This window comes from Colobus angolensis, unplaced genomic scaffold (assembly GCF_000951035.1).
Source record: "Colobus angolensis palliatus isolate OR3802 unplaced genomic scaffold, Cang.pa_1.0 Scaffold3, whole genome shotgun sequence".
Taxonomy (NCBI): Eukaryota; Metazoa; Chordata; class Mammalia; order Primates; family Cercopithecidae; genus Colobus; species Colobus angolensis.
The window spans coordinates 5,385,208-5,405,118 of NW_012116265.1; the positions used below are offsets into that span (position 1 = coordinate 5,385,208).

A 19,911-nucleotide genomic window follows, 5' to 3' on the forward strand; every position below is an offset into this window, starting at 1 on the left:
TCACAGAAGGAAAGCAAAAAATTATTTTATTACTATGTTAAACAAGTCCTTTCTTTTTGATCTGGTTGTCAATAGTGCTCCTCTGGATCCGCCTCCTGGATTCAAGTGATTCTCCCGTTTCAGCCTCCTGAGAAGTCGGGACTACAGGTGCATGCCACCACACCCAGCTAAGACAAAAACTCACCTTTTTGTCATCTTTATGCATGAGCAGATTCCCATGGTATCTATAGCCGTCAAAACTTTACATATTTCCATATTTAGGGACATAAAGATTTTTAGGAAAGCAGTGTGTTGCAAAGCACAGCACCTGAGATGTTCATGGAAATCCTTGTTGTGACTTCAGAGTGCAGATCCAGAGCAGCCTTTGTCTGCCCTGGGCCATCCCCTATTTCAAGCAGCCTTTTGTCCAGGAAGTTTAGGTAGCAGCTCAGGCAGCAGGTGAGCTCTGGAGAGTGCAGATTCGGGTTCTTTGAGCCCAGGGGCACAACTCTGAGTTGAAGTGACTCCTGGTTGTTGCTTTGAATTCAGAAGAGCTGCCCTTTCACCAGCAAAGCAGTCACACAAAAGATGCTTCAATGTGTGCAAGATCAGGCCTGCAGCCTCCAGCCTGTGTCTACAGGCCTTTGAGTCATTATTGTTACTGTTTCTATCCCTGGGGTTATTGATTTCATCACTGTTTAGTGAAGGAGATCTAAAGCTTTTAAGCCAGAAATTAAAGAGGTAATGGAAATTGGCATGCCACTGGAAAATGAATTTGCAAATGAGAATTCAAAGTTCTAAAAAAACTCCCATAAAAATAAAACCAAAACCCAGAAGTGAATGCTCCTGTGACTGCATTTTTGTACAAATGTGCATGGGTTTGTTCTCATTTAGAGTGTTGCTGTATACATTATGGAATAATGAGATTTTGATGGTGTCTGGTTCCTACAATTGCTCTTATTACTTATCACAATAAAATGTATTCATTTATATAACTAATATTTACTTAGTACCTATCATGAAGCAGGTGCTGTGTTTGGCTCTAGTGATTAAAAAATAATAAAAAATGCAAGATGCCGCCACCCTGTCCTCAAGGAGCTTGAGGTTCAGTATTAATTACGTCGCTAGCTAATTCTGGCATAGTGCTCACTGTGGACAGGAACTGCTCTAAATGCTTTGTGTGTAGTAACTCATTTAAATATTACAGTGATCCTATGAAGTGGGGTAAGCAACCGAGGAGCAGAGAAGTTAAATAATTTACCCAAGCTGAAGTGAGAGGTGGAACTGTGATCCAGCCAAGGCAGTCTGGCTCTAGAATCCATGCTTTTTAGCCATGATGCTCTACTCTAGTGGATAGTTACAGCCCAGTATGATTGGTTCTAGAAGACAAGGAGGCACCCAGGTCCTTAGTCACAGAGCAGGAGTCTCTGACTCAACTTATGGGACCCCCAAGAGGACCTTCATTGACCTGTGAGTCAATTGCAGAGAGTCATGATTACTTCCCGGTTGTCCTTTAGAGTGACAGGGCTTTGTGTCTTAACATAAGGTGTTGAGGCTGGATCCCTTTTCGATCTAAAACCAATGTCCATGGGTTATCAGTCAGGTCTGCAATTAAGAGAACCTTATCACTTTATAATGGGAACATTTATTTTTCCTTCCTTCTCTTTGGAAATGGGCAGAAGAGATGAAAAGCCTGCTAGTGCAGCTTAGCTTTACTGAGTAAGTGAGTGTTTAATCTTTTGTTTTTTTACAAATGGAGATGAGAAATACAAATGATGACTTCTTATGCTGTCCTTTTTTTTAGTTGGAGGAAGGTGACATGACAGATGAGCTTTAGAAAAATGTTTAGAAGCTGAACAGAGAACTATTTGTGGAAGGTAGAAGGCTAGAGTTAAAAGAGAGGACTTTTAACCAGCCTTAGCTCTGACACTTCCTAACTACTATAACCGTGGATAAGTTACTTCTGTTTTCTGCAGTCTCACTTGTAAAATGGGACTAGTAATAGAATCAGTGATTACAGGATTTTGTGAGGACTAAATAGGATAAGAAGGCAGAGTCTGGCACATTGCAAGTGCTGGCAGCTGTGATTAATTTTAGGAGTATTCTAGAACTTTCCCTGAAGTTTCTAGCATTGTCTCCACTTCCTTATTTCTCCCCTTATCAAACTATGCTCACGGAGATTTGGTGACTCATTCTTAAGGAGGCACAGAAAATGATTTTTTTTTTTTTTTTGATACGGAATCTTGTTCTGTAGAGGGCAGTCTTGTTTTGTGGAGGCTGGAGCACAGTAGCACGATCATGGCTTACTGCAGCCTCTGCCTCCTGGGCTCAAACAATCCTCCCACCTGAGCCTCCCGAGTGGCTGGGACTTCAGGCACGCACCACCATACTTGGCTAATTTTTGTATTTCTTGTAGAGATGGGATTTTGCCATGTTGCCTAGGCTGGCCTTGAACTTCTGGGCTCAAGCAATCTTCCTGTCTCAGCCTCCCAAAGTATGGGGATTACTGGCGTGAGCCACCATGTCTAGCTGAAAATGAAATCTTAATTTGTGGTTAATATTGATGACTCAAAAGCAGCAAAAAGCCCTAAGTAAACAGCTACAATAAAAACAAGATAGCAGAATCCTCTCTTTTTCATGATGTTATTGATCATATAAATATTCAATTTCAGGTTCTGTTCAATGCAATGACAATGGAAGGAATAGTAACCTTCCATTTAGTGCACAGTGTAATGAATCAGAATTCCTGTAGCTGCTTTTGTAGTCCAGTACAGTTTTGTTTTTTTTAATAGAAATTGGATAGACCCACTTTTCATGGGAATGATCTCAAGTGCAGAGAGAGCAAGGCGTATATCAAACACTCTCCGTAGGACCAGGGCAATTTTTCAACATCAGTTGACAAATTTGTTATTCAGCCTGTAGAGCGTGAGTCCAAACTGAGATGAAGGAGTGACAGCTTGTTGGTCTGAAAGTTTATTGATCATATCAAAGTATACACATCTATCCCTGATTCCTTAGTGGACTTGATACTTTCCTTATGGTTTAAAATATATCTTATTTCTTCCTTCCATATAGTCAGAGAGAGACAGAGGAAATGCATTCTCCATCATAAGGCACAATTTGGAAGGTAAAAGAGTGCCCCCAAATATGGCCTGGTCTCATAAGATAATATTTAGATAGATTAGTCATTAGTGAATACCCTAGGTGCTAATGAATTGAGTCTCAGAAATCCCCATTGTAAGGGAGTAACTGGTGGTAGCAAGGAAAGCTAGCATGTCTAAGACCATATGCCATGAGCAAGTATGCTAGCCCACCCTGGGTTTCAGTCTCCTCTGCTCCAAACAGACTCTCCACTTGCCCTGTCCTTTCTGCCCATGGCCTTCACTTTAGGTTTATAACCAGGCTGTAAAGTTCTGATGAAAACTTACTGCCTGGCTCCCTGAGGACCTGAGAAAAGGCTAATATTTGCAGTAGGAAATATTTTTTCCAATATTTTTCTAATATACTCTAAAATAATATTTGCAGTAGGTGTATTTTCCTATTTAGGGCAGTAGGAAATACACGTCATTGTGATATCCACCACAGCACTTAAGGTGCCTCTTTCTTTGCCTTTTTATGGTCTGGTCTGCTTTTTATGAGGGATTCTGAAGTGGTGTGGCAGTTAGGAAGGCCACTCGATCGTGGTGTGTCCACTCAGGTCAGCCCAGGCCTGACTGCCATGTTGGCTGTCTGTCTGGGTGGGAGGTAAAGGCACACGTGTGTCAGCCTGCGTTCTCTTCCCTTCGTCCTATTGCAGATAGTGGGGTGCCCCAGACTGGGTGTGAGCCACCCTGTCCTTCCCAGAGGTGGGAAGCTGTGCATCTGAGATGGAGAAAGAAAAGAACTCGAGGTGGAGAGAAGTGCCTATGCAGAGTTCAGGATGGTGAACTTCCTGTTGACAATTCTAAGAGCATTGTTTGCTAGCTTTGCTGCGCACCAGATGTGTACTATACACACAGCACTTAACCATTCTCAGTGTCATGAGTCCCCTGGGGGCAGCAGTGTTGCCCACTGTACTAGGCCCTCAGCAGGGCTGAGTTAATCTGTACTCTAGGAAGTGCTCCGAAAGGGTTCCTATTACTAATACTCCTGAATAAGAAATGACAAGGCACAGTGCCTGATGTCTTATGTTCAATTTTAAACAACTCTGACAACAACCTTGCATGGAAGGTATTAGTCCCTCATTTTATAGATGAGGAAACCAAGGTTCAGAGAAGCTGAACAACTTGCAAGGCTGAACGGTTACTACTTTATCCAAGAACTTTCCCTGTTGCAAGAGTAATGTATGAGGTGCTTCCACAGTCTCCCTCTCTGTACTGAATCTAAGACATCTCTGAATCAGCCACGAAAGTGCCTCGCTGGGTGTGGCCCCAGAAATCCTCTCTGAGACCCTCCCATGGTTGTTTGAAATGTGAACTCACCTTGCCCTTGGATGTAAATCTGCCCTTCTCCCAGCCACAGAAGATTCACTTATATGTGAAATACTTCTGAAGCAGGTGAAAGAAAAAGTAATTGTGGCGAGCAAATTAAATATTGTCTTTCCACTTCAAACCCGAGGCTCTTCCGCCACAAATGTGCGAGGAGGTGGAGAGATGTTGCTGCCCTGCTGCTGGGGTTTTGAATCATTCAGGGCATTTTTGAGTAGTAATGAATGTGGTCTGCCAATTGCCTTTCTCGCAGGGGTTGTGGCTTTCCTTCCAGCTGCTAATGGCTGGAATAGGCTCACTTTTAATACACTTTAGGAGCCACTTTCCACACTCATGCCCTCACCCTGCCTCAATCCCTGGCTAAATCTCCAATTCATAATCCATTTGCTGACTGTGCCATTTAGGGAGTAAGAACATCGTGGCCACAGCCACCATTGTACCCTCAGATGAAGTCCTTTCTCAAGAGACAAACAATTTGTTAGTAAAATGACCATACATCCTGGGTTGCACCCGTCCCATGGTCCCAGCATAGTTGTTAACAGAGCTACCTTTTTATTTGCAAGTTCCCTGCTTTGGACAATAGATCAACTGGTTACCCAGCTATTAGCATCCATGCATAGGGCACGAATCTGTTGTATTCTTCAGCCAATCTGAGACAAGCCGAGAGATTACTGCTGCACCTTTGTTTGTCTTTCTTTTTGGTGGCACATAAGGAAACAGAGAAACAGATGATCTCACCGAGTGCACAGATCATAGGAGAAAAGCCACAGACAGTTAGTGGTCCCCTGTGGGTCATCATTCATCCCAGTGCAGCACTAACACTCATGATGGTATCACACGCTGTCTGGAGCAGTGATTCATGTAGCTGGCGTTGCCTGATGGGAGGAAACTGGTGGGGGAAATGTGGTGGGGGGTCCAGTTACCTCCTCCTCCTCTCTTTCTAAGCACATCGGCTACAGACCCGCCTCACTTTGTGAGAGGTTGCTGTTTCTCTATTCTGCCTGTTAGATAGTCCTAATGCATGGTGTGGGGGTGGGGAGGACAAGGGAGAAAGAGGGATACAGAATCTTTTAGATCTTGCCCTCTTTCAAGTCAGCTCTCCACCTCTTTTTAAAAGAAACAAATCATTATTATTTTGTTGTTGCTGTTGAGTTGCTTTTGTGTTTGTCTAATTTTAGAAAGAAGTAAAATGTTTTCCTCTCACACCTTTGGGAAGATAATATACCCAAATTTATCCATTTAGTTTGTTCATTTATTTATTGTTGACTTAAAACATTCACTCCCGGGCCATTTACTGGGTAGCTGAGTGGGTGCTGGAAATGCCAGCTTAGAGGCTAAAAAGGAAATTCAAGGAGGAATGGAATTAAAAATGTAAAGTAATACCCTCTTATCTACAGTATCCCCCCCAACTAATTATCTGTCTACCTCTATTGAATTATCTATCTGTGTGAATTTTTTGATCCTCATAAGATCTCGCTGAACTTGATAATGGTTGAAGTTGTAAGTGAACAAATGATGCTCATTGAGTCTGAAATTATTGCATGACATTGGTTGAACCTCTGCCCTGTAACATTTTTTGAGCTAAACTGTACAGAGCTCAGTCATGCCATTTCATCATCTGTGTGCTCATACGTTCCTAATGGGCTGCCCTCCATTCACTTCTGCAGCCTAAATGCAGAGAAAAATCTTAAAAGCAAATGCATTTAATTTTAAAATGTTTTACTTGAGCTCAAACAATTAAGATCATTAGAAAATACTTTGAAAATTAATAAAAATTAAAACTATACACTCCATTAGAATTATTATTATTCAATTAAAAATGATGTTGCCAATTCAAGTGATAACAGTCAGTTATAACCCGAGTTTGCTGATTCACTTGAATTCTGGTTGTTTGTCAGAGTTTTTCAGAGCCATAAGATCCAGATAGAAAATCAAACCTCATTCTCAGCATTGGGGCTTTCTAAAGCCTTATCAGAAGTTTGGTGACTCGTAGGAGAGCTTATTTTTCTCCATTTCATTGAGTCTTGCTCTCAAGGAGTTAGTTCAGATCATCAGTGGCCCTACTTTGCGCATAACAACCCTTATGTATAATTGCCACAAAACTGCTTCCCCAAGGCATTTGGGTGCATTGCCTATTTTACTGAAGATTTGGCAGGGAGAGAGGAATTGACATCACAGATAGAACCCAGCTGAAATTGGATACTAGATGGAGTTGCTCTTCAAAGACCTGGGCATTGCCACTGTGGAGCCTAAATTTCCCACTTGTCTGTTGACACCCCTTTTTGTCGCCTTATTTCTTCTTGTCCTCCTTTTTCAGGGCTTTTCTGTTTTCTCTGATCCCTCCCTCTTAGGGCATAAAAATCAATCTTTTCCCACTTTAATTAATTCATTCTCTAATTTTATTTTAATGCAGAGTGACTCGTCTCTAATCAGCTTTGACAGCCAAATGAAGTTTGGTGTCTCCATTTGCATGTTCAAGGAAGCTGTCTAATTAGAAATGATCCCTTGTAAGGTCTCTTCTGCCTAAATTCTTGGACAATGGCTGTCCTTCTTCCTCATATGTCTAGAGGTGAAGATGGGAGTTGGGGAGGCGGCATGCATTCTGGATACCAAAGGTAGAGGAAAGGCAAAACCATCTGCTTTCGGCCAGACAGGGTTGAATCCTGGCCTCTTCACTTCCTGACTGGGTGACGTAGGACAAGTTAATTAAGTTTCCTGAGCCTATTTCCCCATCTCTAAGGTGGGGGATCATACTACTTTCTTGCAAGTTATGGAAAAGATAGAATGGAATCACACACAAGTTGTAAAAAGGATAAAACAGAATGACACTTCCAATGCACCTGGCGAAGGGCAGGCACTTAACAACTGTTAGTTCCCTTTTCCTTTCAGCTGATAAACATTTTCCTTGAGGGTTACATAGGTAAACCCTAAATATTTATAAATTGCATAATTCAAGAAAAATGAAACTTGAAAAGGATTCTTCAGATTTTTTGATGAAACAAATCATTGTCCCCGTTGTCTTTCATGCAAATCTGTATTTTTGTTTGCAGTGCTGGGTTTGCTTATGACATTTATGTGCAATTCTCAGCACTGTGAGACTTGAGTGAGCCTAACCTCTCTTCACAGCTTGATAGGAGTTGTAAATATTAGGTACTGATGGTATGATTTGAGGCAACCTAAGTGACTGATGCCTAGAGCCCTCCTTGCGGTATTATTCCCATCAGAGCTGAGTAGATAATGAAGATATAAACACTGGTGAAGACTTGGTGGTTTGGTCTGATGGTACTCATTTGGCACAGTGAAAATGGAGATGCTACCAGTGGAAAGGACCCACCATCTGTCTCCCCTCTAGAGCAGAGCAGAACATACCTCCGATGATTATGTGACCATTGTCAATTAGGCTGATTTATGCAAAGACCGTCTGTACACATCCCATGCAGCCAGATTTTAAATTCTAGGGTGCCAGGTTTGCTAGAAACAGTGGCCGGCTGCGGCCCTTGCATCGTATTCCATGTTCTCTTAGAGGGAGAGAAGAATAGACTCGGCACTTGACAGAAGGTGCTTTTTTCCCCTGTATCGTCCAGTCAGTTGTCTATGAGTCTGCCAAATCTAGCTCGCAACCTCTTTTTGTACAACCCCTGAGCTGAAAATGGTTTTTGCATATTTAAAAGATTATTTAAAAGAAAGAAACATATACAACAGAGACCATATGTGGCCCACTAGGGCTAAAATATTTACTATCTGACCCTTTATGGAAAAGGTTATTGATCCCTTGTCCAGAGTGAAATAACTCGGATGAAAGAAGGCAAAATGTAATGATGATTGACTTTTCCAGTTGTAATCTGATTTGTGACAACCACTATATGCCTGTTTTAACAAAACTTAATGGGCATTACTTAGGATAAATGTAATTACATTTCAATATTTCTGTCTCGCTCTCCCTACATAGGGTTATTCCAGGTTTGCCCAAGGAACAGAATGTCTGTTTGTTGTTCTAGAAGTAGCTCCTGTGTCTGTCACCTCCTCTCCAAGGCTTCCACCTGTCGCTTTTATATCCCAGCTCACCCGTGTGAACAGCGTGTGTTTGGGCTGCCATGACAGCACGTCCTACTTTTCTCCTGGCTTGAAAGAGGGTGGCAGGGGCCAGCTCAGGAAGAACTGCTGTGGAGTTTTTCACCTTCTCCTGCTCGTGATGAGGCTAGGGAGGGATTTTAAGCAGTATCTTTAATTGTTGCCAAAGTATGAACTCAGGGAAGGGGGCAACTGTGAAGCAGTGATGCATAGACTAAGTCTCCTGGAAGAAGCAGGGCTTGAATTAGACCCAGAAGGACGGGCACTGTTTGTGGGAGGGCACAGGTACATAAGTACAGGGAACATGTCATGGAGTGTCTGCCCAGAGTGGGGAATTTATAGCAGTGTGAGATGAAAATGGGTCATCATTGTGGCCAGTTTGTTGGAAATTTTAAGGTGTATGGAATCCCAGATTCAGTAATCATTGAGGAGTCATTGTAGCTTATTTTTAAAAAGAGAGATATGTGTGTGTGGTGTGGGGGTGGGTGGGAGTAGAATGACAATCATGAAATTGGTTACTGTTTGTTAAACCCTAACTGGGAGCCAGACATTGGGCTAAGGATGTCACTTGGACCATCTCATTTAATCCTCACAACAACGCTGTGGGGAATGTTTTATCTCTAGTTTGCGAATGAGGAAACTAGGCTTAGAGAGGTTCAAACAACTTGCCCAAGGTTCTGAAGTTAATAACGGCCACAGCCAAGATGGCTCTTAGCTCCTGCCCTGTGGAAACAAGCTCAATGTAAAACATTCTTACAAGACAGAAAAGAGTGAAAAAGCAACCAAAATCCTGCCTTGCAGAAATGTCCACTTTGGGTGAACATTCTTCTAGACATTTTTGTGTGTGTATATGCACAGCAACTTGTATGCATTTTGCATAATCTGGGCCACCCCATGCCTGCAAACTTTCTATAAATGTCACCATATTGTATATCCTAGTGTTTCCCCCCGACTTAACACTAATTTTCTAATTTTCACAACTGGGTGCACAGCATTTTGCTTTGGGATGGTACCCTTATCCACTTAACCAGTTCTTTCTAGATCATTGCAGGTTCTTGAGCAGGGGAATAATGTATTGGAACCTTTCTTTCGTTCTTTCTTTTTTTAAAAAAAAAACCAAAAACTAAAAGAACAACTTTTAAACTGAGTCTTATGCTTTTTCCCTTTCTTTGCAGCATGCCCTTGATGCTGACAATGCGGGAGTCAGTCCAATAGGAAACTCCTCCAACAACAGCAGCCACTGGGACCTCGGCAGTGCCTTTTTCTTTGCTGGAACTGTCATCACCACCATAGGTACCCATTCGTTTGCTAACATCTCTTCCTCTGCAGGTCATCTTGAATAAAGGTGCTTAGTCAGTGTTTTGTCCTCATAGCAGAAACTATAGTTTGAGGTTCAGAGGAGGCTTACGAAACACTGTCATTTAAATTAATGCAGTCATTGTGCTGGCTTTCAACAAAAGCCAAAGCAGAATGAAGTATCTCTTTTTCCAGAATGAAAGGCTAGCGAACCTAATGAAAAGGTTAGAATGGAAAATATGAGTTGCTCGGTTGAACTTGGATTACTCATTTGAGCTCAATTTCCATTTTAAAAATTGTACTTCTTATTAAAGCTATATAGTAAGGGACCAAAAAGTTCTACTAAATTTGTTATAAAAAACAGTAACATTCTGACCCTCTCACCTTTTCTTACCTTCCCAGAGACGGTCACTTTCATCTGTTTTGATTGTTGATTTTAACATTCATCCCCATGTCTTTAAATATCTTGCTTGTACTTCTTCTGGAATTTTTAGTTTTGGGGATTTTTTTTTGACTTTGTATTGTGGAAGATGAGGAGTTAGTTCCTTCTTCCTGCCTGCCCCACCACAGAAGGGCTCTTTTCCTGTCCTCCTGTCTTCCCAATATTTAATTAGATAGAAGTGAAACATCTGCTTGATTTTGACTAGATAAATGCCTTCTGCAGCTGATCATAGAGTGAACTGCAATGACCTCTTTCCTGTATCAGTCTTCGTGTGTGTATCTTTTTTTTTCTGACACTTGGAGAGTTTCGTATTTTTGTCTTGGGGTTAACTGTATTTATTTATTTATATTTATTTATTTATTGAGACAGAGTTTCACTCTTGTTACCCAGGCTGGAGTGCAGTGGTGCAATCTCAGCTCACTGCAACCTCCGCCTCCCGGATTCAAGTGATTCTCTTGCCTCAGCCTCCCATGTAACTAGGATTACAGGTGCCCACCACCACGCCTGGCTAATTTTGTATTTTTAGTAGAGATGGGGTTTCACCACGTTGGTCAGGCTGGTCTCGAACTCCTGACCTCAGGTGATCTGCCCACCTCGGCCTCCCAGGTGAGCCACCGCACCTGGCCTAGGGGTTAACTTTATAAGTATAATGGCATGTAATAATCTTAGTGTTCTATTCGTTAACCAGCATGTATTCGATCCCCACAATGGGTGATGATATCTCTTTTCTTTCTTTTTCCAACACAAAGTTTTGGTGAACATCATCTTTTAAATGATTAAACATGCTTATGTTTCTCTTGTATGATTTGCCGGCTTTAAATGATAACTCTTGGCACTTAGCTATTACATATAAGGCAGTCAGTGAACTTAGCATCTCAACTTCCTTTCCCTCTTCCACTATCCGCTCTTATTCATGGTATCATTCTATATAAGTTGTATCTCACTTTATTGTTTGCTTTATTGTGCTTTGAAGATGTTGAGTTTTTTTGTTTTTTTTTAACAAATTTAAGGTGTGTGGCAATCCCGCATTGAACAAATCTATTGGTGCCATTTTTCTAATATCATGTGCTCCGTTCTGTGTCTCTGTCACATTTTGGTAATTTTCACAATAGTTTCAACCTGTTTCATTTTTGATTATATCTGTTAAGGAGATCTGTGGTCAGTGATCTTTGATGTGACAATTGTCATTGTTTTGGAGTGCCACAAAGCATGCCCTTTGAAGATGGTGAACTTAATCAATGAATGCTGTGTGTTCTGACTGTTCCACCACCCGGCCATTCAGGCATCCCAGATCCTTGAGGCACAACTGTGTTGAAATTTGGCCAACTAATAACCCTGCAGTGGCCTCTCCGTGTTCTAGTGAAAGGAAGAGTCAGTCGCATGTCTCTCATTTTAAATGTAAATCTAGAAATAATTAAGCTTGGTGAGGAAGGCACATTGAACTCTGAAACAGGCCAGCAGCTAGGTCTCTTCTGCCAAACAGTTGACAAAGTTGTGAGTGTAAAGGAAATTCTGTGGTTTTTTTTTTTTTTTTTTGAGAGAAGATCTCTCTGTGTCACCCACGCAGGAGTACAGTGGTGCGATCATGGTTCACTGCAGCCTCCATTCCTGGGCTCAAGGGATCCTCCCACCTCAGCCCCCTAAGTAGCTCAGACTACTAGTGTGCATCACCATTCCTGGTTATTTTTTTAAACATTTTTTCTAGAGATGGGGTTTCACTACATTGCCCTGGCTGGTCTTGAACTCCTGGGCTCAAGCAATCCACCCACCTTGGCCTCCCAAAGTGCTGGGATTACAGGCATGAGCTGCTGTTCCTGGCCAGTAAAAATTCCTGAAAGAAATTAAAAGTAATCCTCCAGTGAGTGAGCACACTAATGATAAGAAAGTGAACCAGCCTTATTGCTGATATGGAGAAAATTGTAGTGGTCTGGATAGAAGATCAAACCAGCCACAACATTCCCTTAAGCCAAAATCTAATTCAGAGCAAGAGGGCTCTTTTCAATTCTATGAAGGCTAAGAGAGGTAAGGAGGCTTCAGAAGAAAGTTTGAAGCTAACAGAGGTTGGCTTATGACATTTAAGGGAAGAAGGCCTTTTGATAACATAAAAGTGCAGGTTAAAGTGGCAAATGCTAATGGAGAAGCTACAGCAAGTTATCCGGAAAGTCTAGCTAAGAAAGTGAATATACTAAACAACAGATTTTCACTGTAGACAAAACAGCCTTATATTACAAGGTGCCATCTAGGACTTTGATAGCTACAGAAGAGAAGTCAATGCCTGGCTTCAAAGCTTCAAATGATAGGCTGACTCTCTTGTTAGGGGCTAATGCAGCTGGTGACTTTATGTTGAAGCCAGTGCTCGTTTTACTATCCAGAAAATCCTAAGGCCCTTAAGGATTATGCTAAGTCTATTCTGCCTGCCTTCTATAAATGGAACTTCAAAGCCTGGATGACAGCACATCTGTTTACAGCATGGTTTACTGAAGAGTTTAACCTCACTGTTGAGATCCACTGCTCAGAAAAAAGATTCCTTTCAAAATAGTACTGTTCACTGACAATGCACCTAGCCACCCAAGAGCTCTGATGGAAATGTGCAAGGAGATAAATGTTGTTTTCATGCTTGCTAACACCACATCCATTCTTTAGCCCATGGGTGGAGTAATTTTGACTTTGAACTCTTATTGTTTAAGAACTACATTTCATAAGGCTGTAGCTGCCATACATAATGATTCCTCTGATGGCTCTGAGCAAAGTAAATTGAACATCTTCTGGAAAAGAGTCATCATCGTAGATGCCATTAAGAACATTTGTGATGAATTGGAAGAGGTCAAAATATCAACCTTAACAAGAGTTTGGAAGAAACTCCAAGCCTCATGGAGGATTTTGAGAGGTTCAAGACTTCACTAGAGGACGCCACTGCTGATGTGTTGGAATTAGAAGCAGAGCCTGAAGATGTGACTGAAATGCTGCATCTCATGATAAAACTTGAGTGAATTAGGAGCTTATTCTTATGGATGAGCAAAGAAAGTGATTTCTTGAGATGGAATCTGCTCCTGCCTGGTAAAGATGCTGTGAACATTGTAGAAATGACAACAGAGAATTTAGAATATTGTATCAACTTAGTTGATAAAGCAGTGGCAGGGTCTGAGAGGACTGATTCCAATTTGAACAAAGTTCTACTGTGCGTAAAATGCTATCAAACAGCATTGCATGTTACAGAGAAATTGTGAACGGAAGAATCAATGAATGCAGCCAACTTCTTTGTTGTCTTATTTCAAGAAATTGTCACAGCCGCCCCAAACTTCAACATGTTGTCACCATCCTGATCAGTCAGTAGTCATCAACATCAAAGGAAGACCCTCCGCCAGCAAAAACATTATGACTTGTTGAAAACTCAGATGATTATTAGAATTTTTGGCAATAAAGTATTTTCAAGTTAAGGCACATCTATTGCTTTTTTAGACCTAATGCTATTGAACACTTAATAGACTATAGTAGAATGTCAACATAATTTTTATATGCTTTGGGAAAGAAAAAAAATTGTGTGATTCACTTTATCATGGTGGTCCGAAGCCTAACTCACAATGTCTCTGAGGTATGCCTGTATAACCTCAGGGTATGTAATTTACATTTTAATTTGTTATCCTGATATTTGCATTTGTTTTAGTCATAGCTCTATAGTTAGATATCACTAATGTTTATCTCTAGTCCTTTTGCTGTGGTTTATCTCATGATCACTTACTTGGCTGAAAGTGATCTTCAAGTAGTTGCCGTAAGAATGGCTCAGGGGAGCAATATTCTGTGAGATCTTGCATTGTTCATAGTTGTAGCTTAACATTTGAGGGATAGTTGAAACAAAATGAAATCCGTTTTGTTGATCATATTTTCTTTTTCTTTTTTTTTTTTTTTTGAGACTGGGTCTTGCTTTGTTGTCCAGGCTAAAGTGCACTGGTGCAAACATAGCTCACTGCAGTCTCCAACTCCTGGGCCAAGTGATTGTTCTGCTTCAGCCTCCTAAGTAGCATATACCACCAGGGCTAGCTAATTTTAAAAATATTTTGTAGAAGCCAGGTCTTGCTGTGTTGCCCAGACTGGTCTCAGACTCCTGGCCTCAAAGGATCCTCCTGCCTTGGCCTCCCAGAGTGCTAGGATTACATGTGTGAGCCACCATGCCTGACTTCACATTTTCTTTTTAACTGGTCTTACAGGTGTTGCTTTTCTGTTTCCCAGTTTTCATGCAGCTGTTGGGGGAAACCTGATGCCAGCCTATTTTTTTCCACTTTTATAGGTGACTTTATCCTTTTGTTCAGTGACTTCAAATATTATTTCTCTATCTTTCATCTGATAGCATTACTAGGTTTTGACTGTTTTATTGTGGTGAAGTTTTCTTGATTGACATCTTTAAACATTTTCTTTGCTGTGTGGTTTTGGTTTTGTTTTTTGGACGATTACAGCTATATATATATTGTAACTTCTTTGCTCATCTTCTATGTCTCTCATTTCTCTTCTGCTTTTTAACTGTTAAAATTTAGTTTTCATTTTATTTATTTTATTCTCCCTATTCCTTTTGTTTGTGTGTTTTCCACAATGCCTATGCTGCCCTGTACTCCTTCCAATTTTATTTTTTGTTTTTTTGTGATCAGTAGGGAACTTGTTCCTTTTCCTGTTTCTTTCCTGAATTTCATAGCTCACATTTCATTTTCACTTGTTCAATTTTCCACTGATTTCTTGAATTTCTGCTTTTTGGCTTCCCTGTGAAGATTCTTAGAGATAATTATTTCATGCTTGGTTACAATTTTTGTCTGATTTTTGAAATATTTGTCTGGTGAGCATCTCCATCCATTGGTAGGTTTTGTTACTCTTTTCACATTTTTTTCTTATGGAAGTTTTATATTTATGTTGGGTCAGCTTCTTTTTAAAATACGTGGCCCCAAGCAAATTGGATATTCCTGGACCAGCTTTCTGCCAAATGATTTCATGGAGTCGGGGAGAGGAGAGCAGTGTGAGTCAGGATACCACCTTCCAGATAGGACATCCTAACTCTCTTCATTTCTGTGACAGAGTGTTTCCTGCAAATAGGGTCCATCTGTATTATTTCTGTCCTACCTCTCCTGTTTTCTGAACCAGATCAAGTTCAGGATGGCTTCTGCTGCTATCCTTCTTTATCTTATATTTCATACTTGGTAAAAATAGGGACATCTCTTTTGAAGTTCAGAGTAAGGTCCTCACCTTTATACTTGGATATTTTCTGATACTTTCTGAAATTTACCACTTTAGGGCCCTGTCATCATTTTCCGAGCTTCTTCTCTTTATTTTTTGTTCATATGGCTTCTGTCCAATCTCTGCTTCTTTTGGTAGTTCTTACACATATGCTGGAATGTCTGGATTATATCCTTTTTCCAGCTCTGCTGAAAATGAGTTTGAGGGTTTTCTGCCCACATACAATTGTGAAGTAGCACTGCAGTAAAAATCTTCATTCAGAAGCAGGAGAGACACCCAGCAGTTACTGGTCCACAGCAATGATGGACAGGCATTGAGAGGCTCCCCCGCCCTCCTGCTGGGGGAAATTCCTTCGTTAAAACTTGTTTATACTCTCCAGGAGGAACTCCCTGCCTTATTGCTCTTTGAGGCCCAGCTATGCCTTTTGAGAGGTTCTTTCCTCTAAGGCACAGTTTTGACAATCAACTTCCTACAGGCGAAAATTTCAGAGGCTAACGATTGGTTTAGAGGCACAGGATTTTGCCTTGGTTTTAAGATCTAACCTTCACGACCTACGTTGTTTCTAGGTGAAATCCCGAAAGTTATATGCAACAAGAACATTTTGGATGAAGGAAAATTGCCATTCTTATTTAGAAAGGCTCTTAATCTAATTATATGACATGCTAGGTTTACACTTGCAAATCTGCAAATATATTGATGTTAGCTATTAAAAGTGTTCAAGATGCCCATGACACCAGTGGGTCTGGGGCTTAGAAGCCTTTTCTGGCACTCTAGGCCAGGTTGAGTCAGCCTAATCCACAGACTCACAGCATCCAACAAAGGAAGCTGGGTGGCCTGACACCTTTTGGTATAAGGGGAAAAGTGTTAGAAACCTGAACAACACCAGAAGGCATCGCTGCAGTAGATCCAAGAAGAACAATGTCAGATTTCATTGTGTTCAGCAGATTGTTAACCTGAGGAAAAGCGTCACGCATTGTAGGAGGATTTATTGTAAACCAATTAAAATTGAGAAAGTCTGGGCCACTTCAAGAAGTACATTTTGGAAAACGCTCTCTGGTACCCAGTATTGGATTCATGAGACATTAGTGTATATTGAAGGAAACTCCTAATTTTCTTGTTTCAGGACATGGCTAAATGAATAATCTGTCTGCTGTGTTGAAAAACGCTATAGCTACATTGGAAGGTGCATTAATGGTGTTTATTGTGTTATCTTGTTAGGAATCCAGGAACTCGGTTTATTGAACAGCTATGTTTATTGATCCACACAATATTATGTGACTGATGGCTCTATCTGCCTAATGAAGAACGTTTGATATGCAACAGTTTTTGCCCTTTTTTGTGTGTGTACTTACACTGGAATCTTTGAGTCTGAGCAAATGGCTCTTAGCCCTTGGCTTCTGTTACCTGGCTTCCATATACTTACTCACCCACGTCCTCATTGTCATATCCCCAGTGGTTCCCTTCCCCACGCTTGGTCCCCAGGCCTCAGGTGAACAATCACCTTGTCTAGACTAAGAAATCCAGTGCTTTGCCACAATTATTGGTTCAAAGATGGACATATGATTTGGATTAGGGGCTTTTGCTGGAGGTTTGGAGGAAATGACCTCTCTTTCTTACTAAAGGTAAGTCTGGAAAGAGACAGGCCTAAGGTACTGCCAGTCATTTTTTTCCCCTTAGGTTGTTCTGCCTAGAATTCTTCAAGCACTAAAGAAGCAGAGTGAAAAAGAGGATAGTTAATGGGGTATGGCTTACATCATTTGAGCTCTGGATGGAGCTACCCAGGAAGTGTTAAGAAATAAATGTTAAACCTCCTTCTATTTACTGGGGTCAACATATTTTCTTTCATTGGTTAAGCGAGTGTGCATTGAGCTTTCTATTACCTGCAACTGAGAACATCCCAATACACACTTTGGATCAGAGCTCATGCAGGGCCAGTGAATATCCTCTGACCTCCACAGCTAGTGACTGAGCCTGCTGGCTGCTGCAGCTGCCATCTGCCATCATCTTTGAGCCATGGACTCTTGATTTAAAGTCTTAGGCAGAGCCATCCTATTTGTTCATGTGCACACATCCTGGCTGCCTAGGAGGCTGTTTCCTCTGTGGTGGGAGGCAGGACACTGTGTCATACCAATTATGCACAGGAAGGGAGTCTTCCCCAAAAATCAGAAGGAAGGTGGATGCTGAACAGGAAACTACTGCAAAACAAATATGCATCAAAACCAAAAGTAAAATGCAAAGTCCACTTCAGTATCAAGGTACAGTGTTAACACTAGAGATAGGGTCCTTGTTCTATTTAATTTAGAAAACATGGTTTTCTCTCTCACTCTTTCTTTCTTTTAATTGAAAAATAATGCATTGTAAGTTGAACACCATTTCGCTGGCCAAATTTTAACTCCAGAGTGGAGGATCTTTATAGAGTCATACAGTTAGAGAATTCCAAAGAAACCCTTAATACAATGTAAGTAAGAATAATGAGGTGCAGAAATAATTGTTTTTCCAATTACTTAGTGGTAAATTCATTTGTTGCATGTGGTCACAAGGTTGATAAGAACACTCAGAGCCCAGCAATTCTTCCAGTTCTTCCTGAGCAATTTTCCGGTAGTTAGGAGTCAGGAAAGAGGAACCATGAGAGCTGAGGAGCTGTGTTTTCATTAATTGTGAAATACACAAATATTGGCCTATTTCCTTGCAATCATAAAATTTGCAACACAATTTTGCAGACATTTTTGAATATTACTAAAGTTCTTTGAAAAGCATATTCTTTGATGGTTTCTATTGGATCCACTGTTCACACTATAATCACATATTGCTGGGAGTTTAAGCTGTTTCTGCTTTTGTAATAGTGTAACACCATATTGTTACGTTGTGAAGTGTGGTTTCATCTCTGGTTGTTTCCTTGGAAAGATTACCAAGGGTTTGCTCTGTCAAAGGAAATGACCTTTTTAAAGCCTTGCCAAATTTCTTTCCAGAAAGGCTCTCATGAGCAGCTTAAGGTTATGTACTTTTCAGACGTAAAAAAATGTGTTCATTAGGTAGAATGTGTATAGAGACACTTTGGGAATAATAGAATCTTTTCTGAAAAGCAGCGCTACTCCTTAGTGTCAGAGGTGCCTTTTATCTGAGGATATCAAAGCACTTCTTTTTGAAGAAGGTTTTTCTTGTGCTGAGATATATGGAAAGATTTACAAGTGTATAGCAAACAGAATACCTTCAGGCACTTCTCCAGACCAGTAGCCACACCAGAAGAAGAGCAGACTCTGCTCAGTCAATGTCAGGGATGCACCTGCACCCTAGTCCCTTTCTCAGTAACTAATTCAATGTGAGAAAGTCCCACCTGCCTTTGATTATTTGCTCTGCTGGTGTGTCCCCCGTAACTAGCCTTTCTAAGCTGGATGAATGATGCTCACTTCTATGTGCAGATGCTTTTCACAAGCTGTGATTGTAGAAGGGCAGCGAGGGATCAGGTTCTTACCAATACCTGTGAAATGCGATTAGATTTTAGTCTGTGAGGCATTTTCAGATTGAGCCACCTGACTCTACCCACATCAGAGAGAGAGCCTCTGGTCAGGACCCAGGTGGTAGCCAGTCACTGCGTCACTTGCCTGGCAGCCTCATTTAAGGGTTGTCCCTATCAAGCTATCAAGGCACCTATTGGTACTTACCCCGCACTTGGATTGGATGTTTATTTTTTATTTTTATTTTTCAGAGAAGGGGTATTGCTTTGTTGCCTGGGCTGGAGTGCAGTGGTGTGATCATAGTTTACTGTAATCTCAAACTCCTGGCTCAAACAGTCCTTGCGCCTCAGCCAACCAAGTAGCTGGGACTACAGTTGTGCACCACTATGCCAGGCTAATTAAAACAATTTTTTTTTTTTTTTTTTAGAGACAAGGGCTCACAATATTGTTCAGGCTGGTCTCAAACTCCTGGCCTCAAGTGATCCTCCCACCTTGGCCTCCCAAAGTGCTGAGATTATGAGTGTGAGCCCCCACACTTGATTTAGATGGGATGTTTAACCCGTGGCTTTGGAAAGAGAAATCACCATGGCTAACATTCACTGAGTTCTTACCAGTTAGCATGCATTGTGCTCCACATACATTATCTCATTTAATCCTGCATAACCACACGAAGTGGGTACTGTTATTAACCTCATTTTATCTATGAGAAGACTGAGACCCAGAGAAGTTAAATAACTTGCCCAATATTTCATAGTTAGTAGTAAGCAATGGAGTCCAGTTAGATTCACCAGGACTGGCTATGTAATTTGTGACACCCACTACAAATTGAAGTTGAGTCCCTTGCTAAAACATCAAAATGGTAAGCTTAGAGCATTAAGGCAAGCACTGGATCCATCTAAGTGTGGGCCCCATGGGACTGCACAGGGTGCACATCCACAAAGCAGCCCTGCCTGCGCAGACAGACTGGTGACCATAATAAGAAGCA

General features: G+C 41.1%; 1 protein-coding gene across 2 annotated transcripts in view; it reads left to right on the plus strand.

Annotated features, from left to right (window-relative positions):
* KCNK10 (potassium channel, two pore domain subfamily K, member 10) overlaps positions 1-19,911 on the plus strand; it is a 144,041-nt gene that overhangs the window by 78,396 nt on the left and 45,734 nt on the right. For both annotated transcript variants that reach the window (XM_011949454.1, XM_011949453.1), the window contains exon 3: positions 9,692-9,809. In XM_011949454.1, the coding sequence (XP_011804844.1) occupies positions 9,692-9,809 (118 nt within the window). The remainder of the gene's footprint in view (positions 1-9,691; positions 9,810-19,911) is intronic.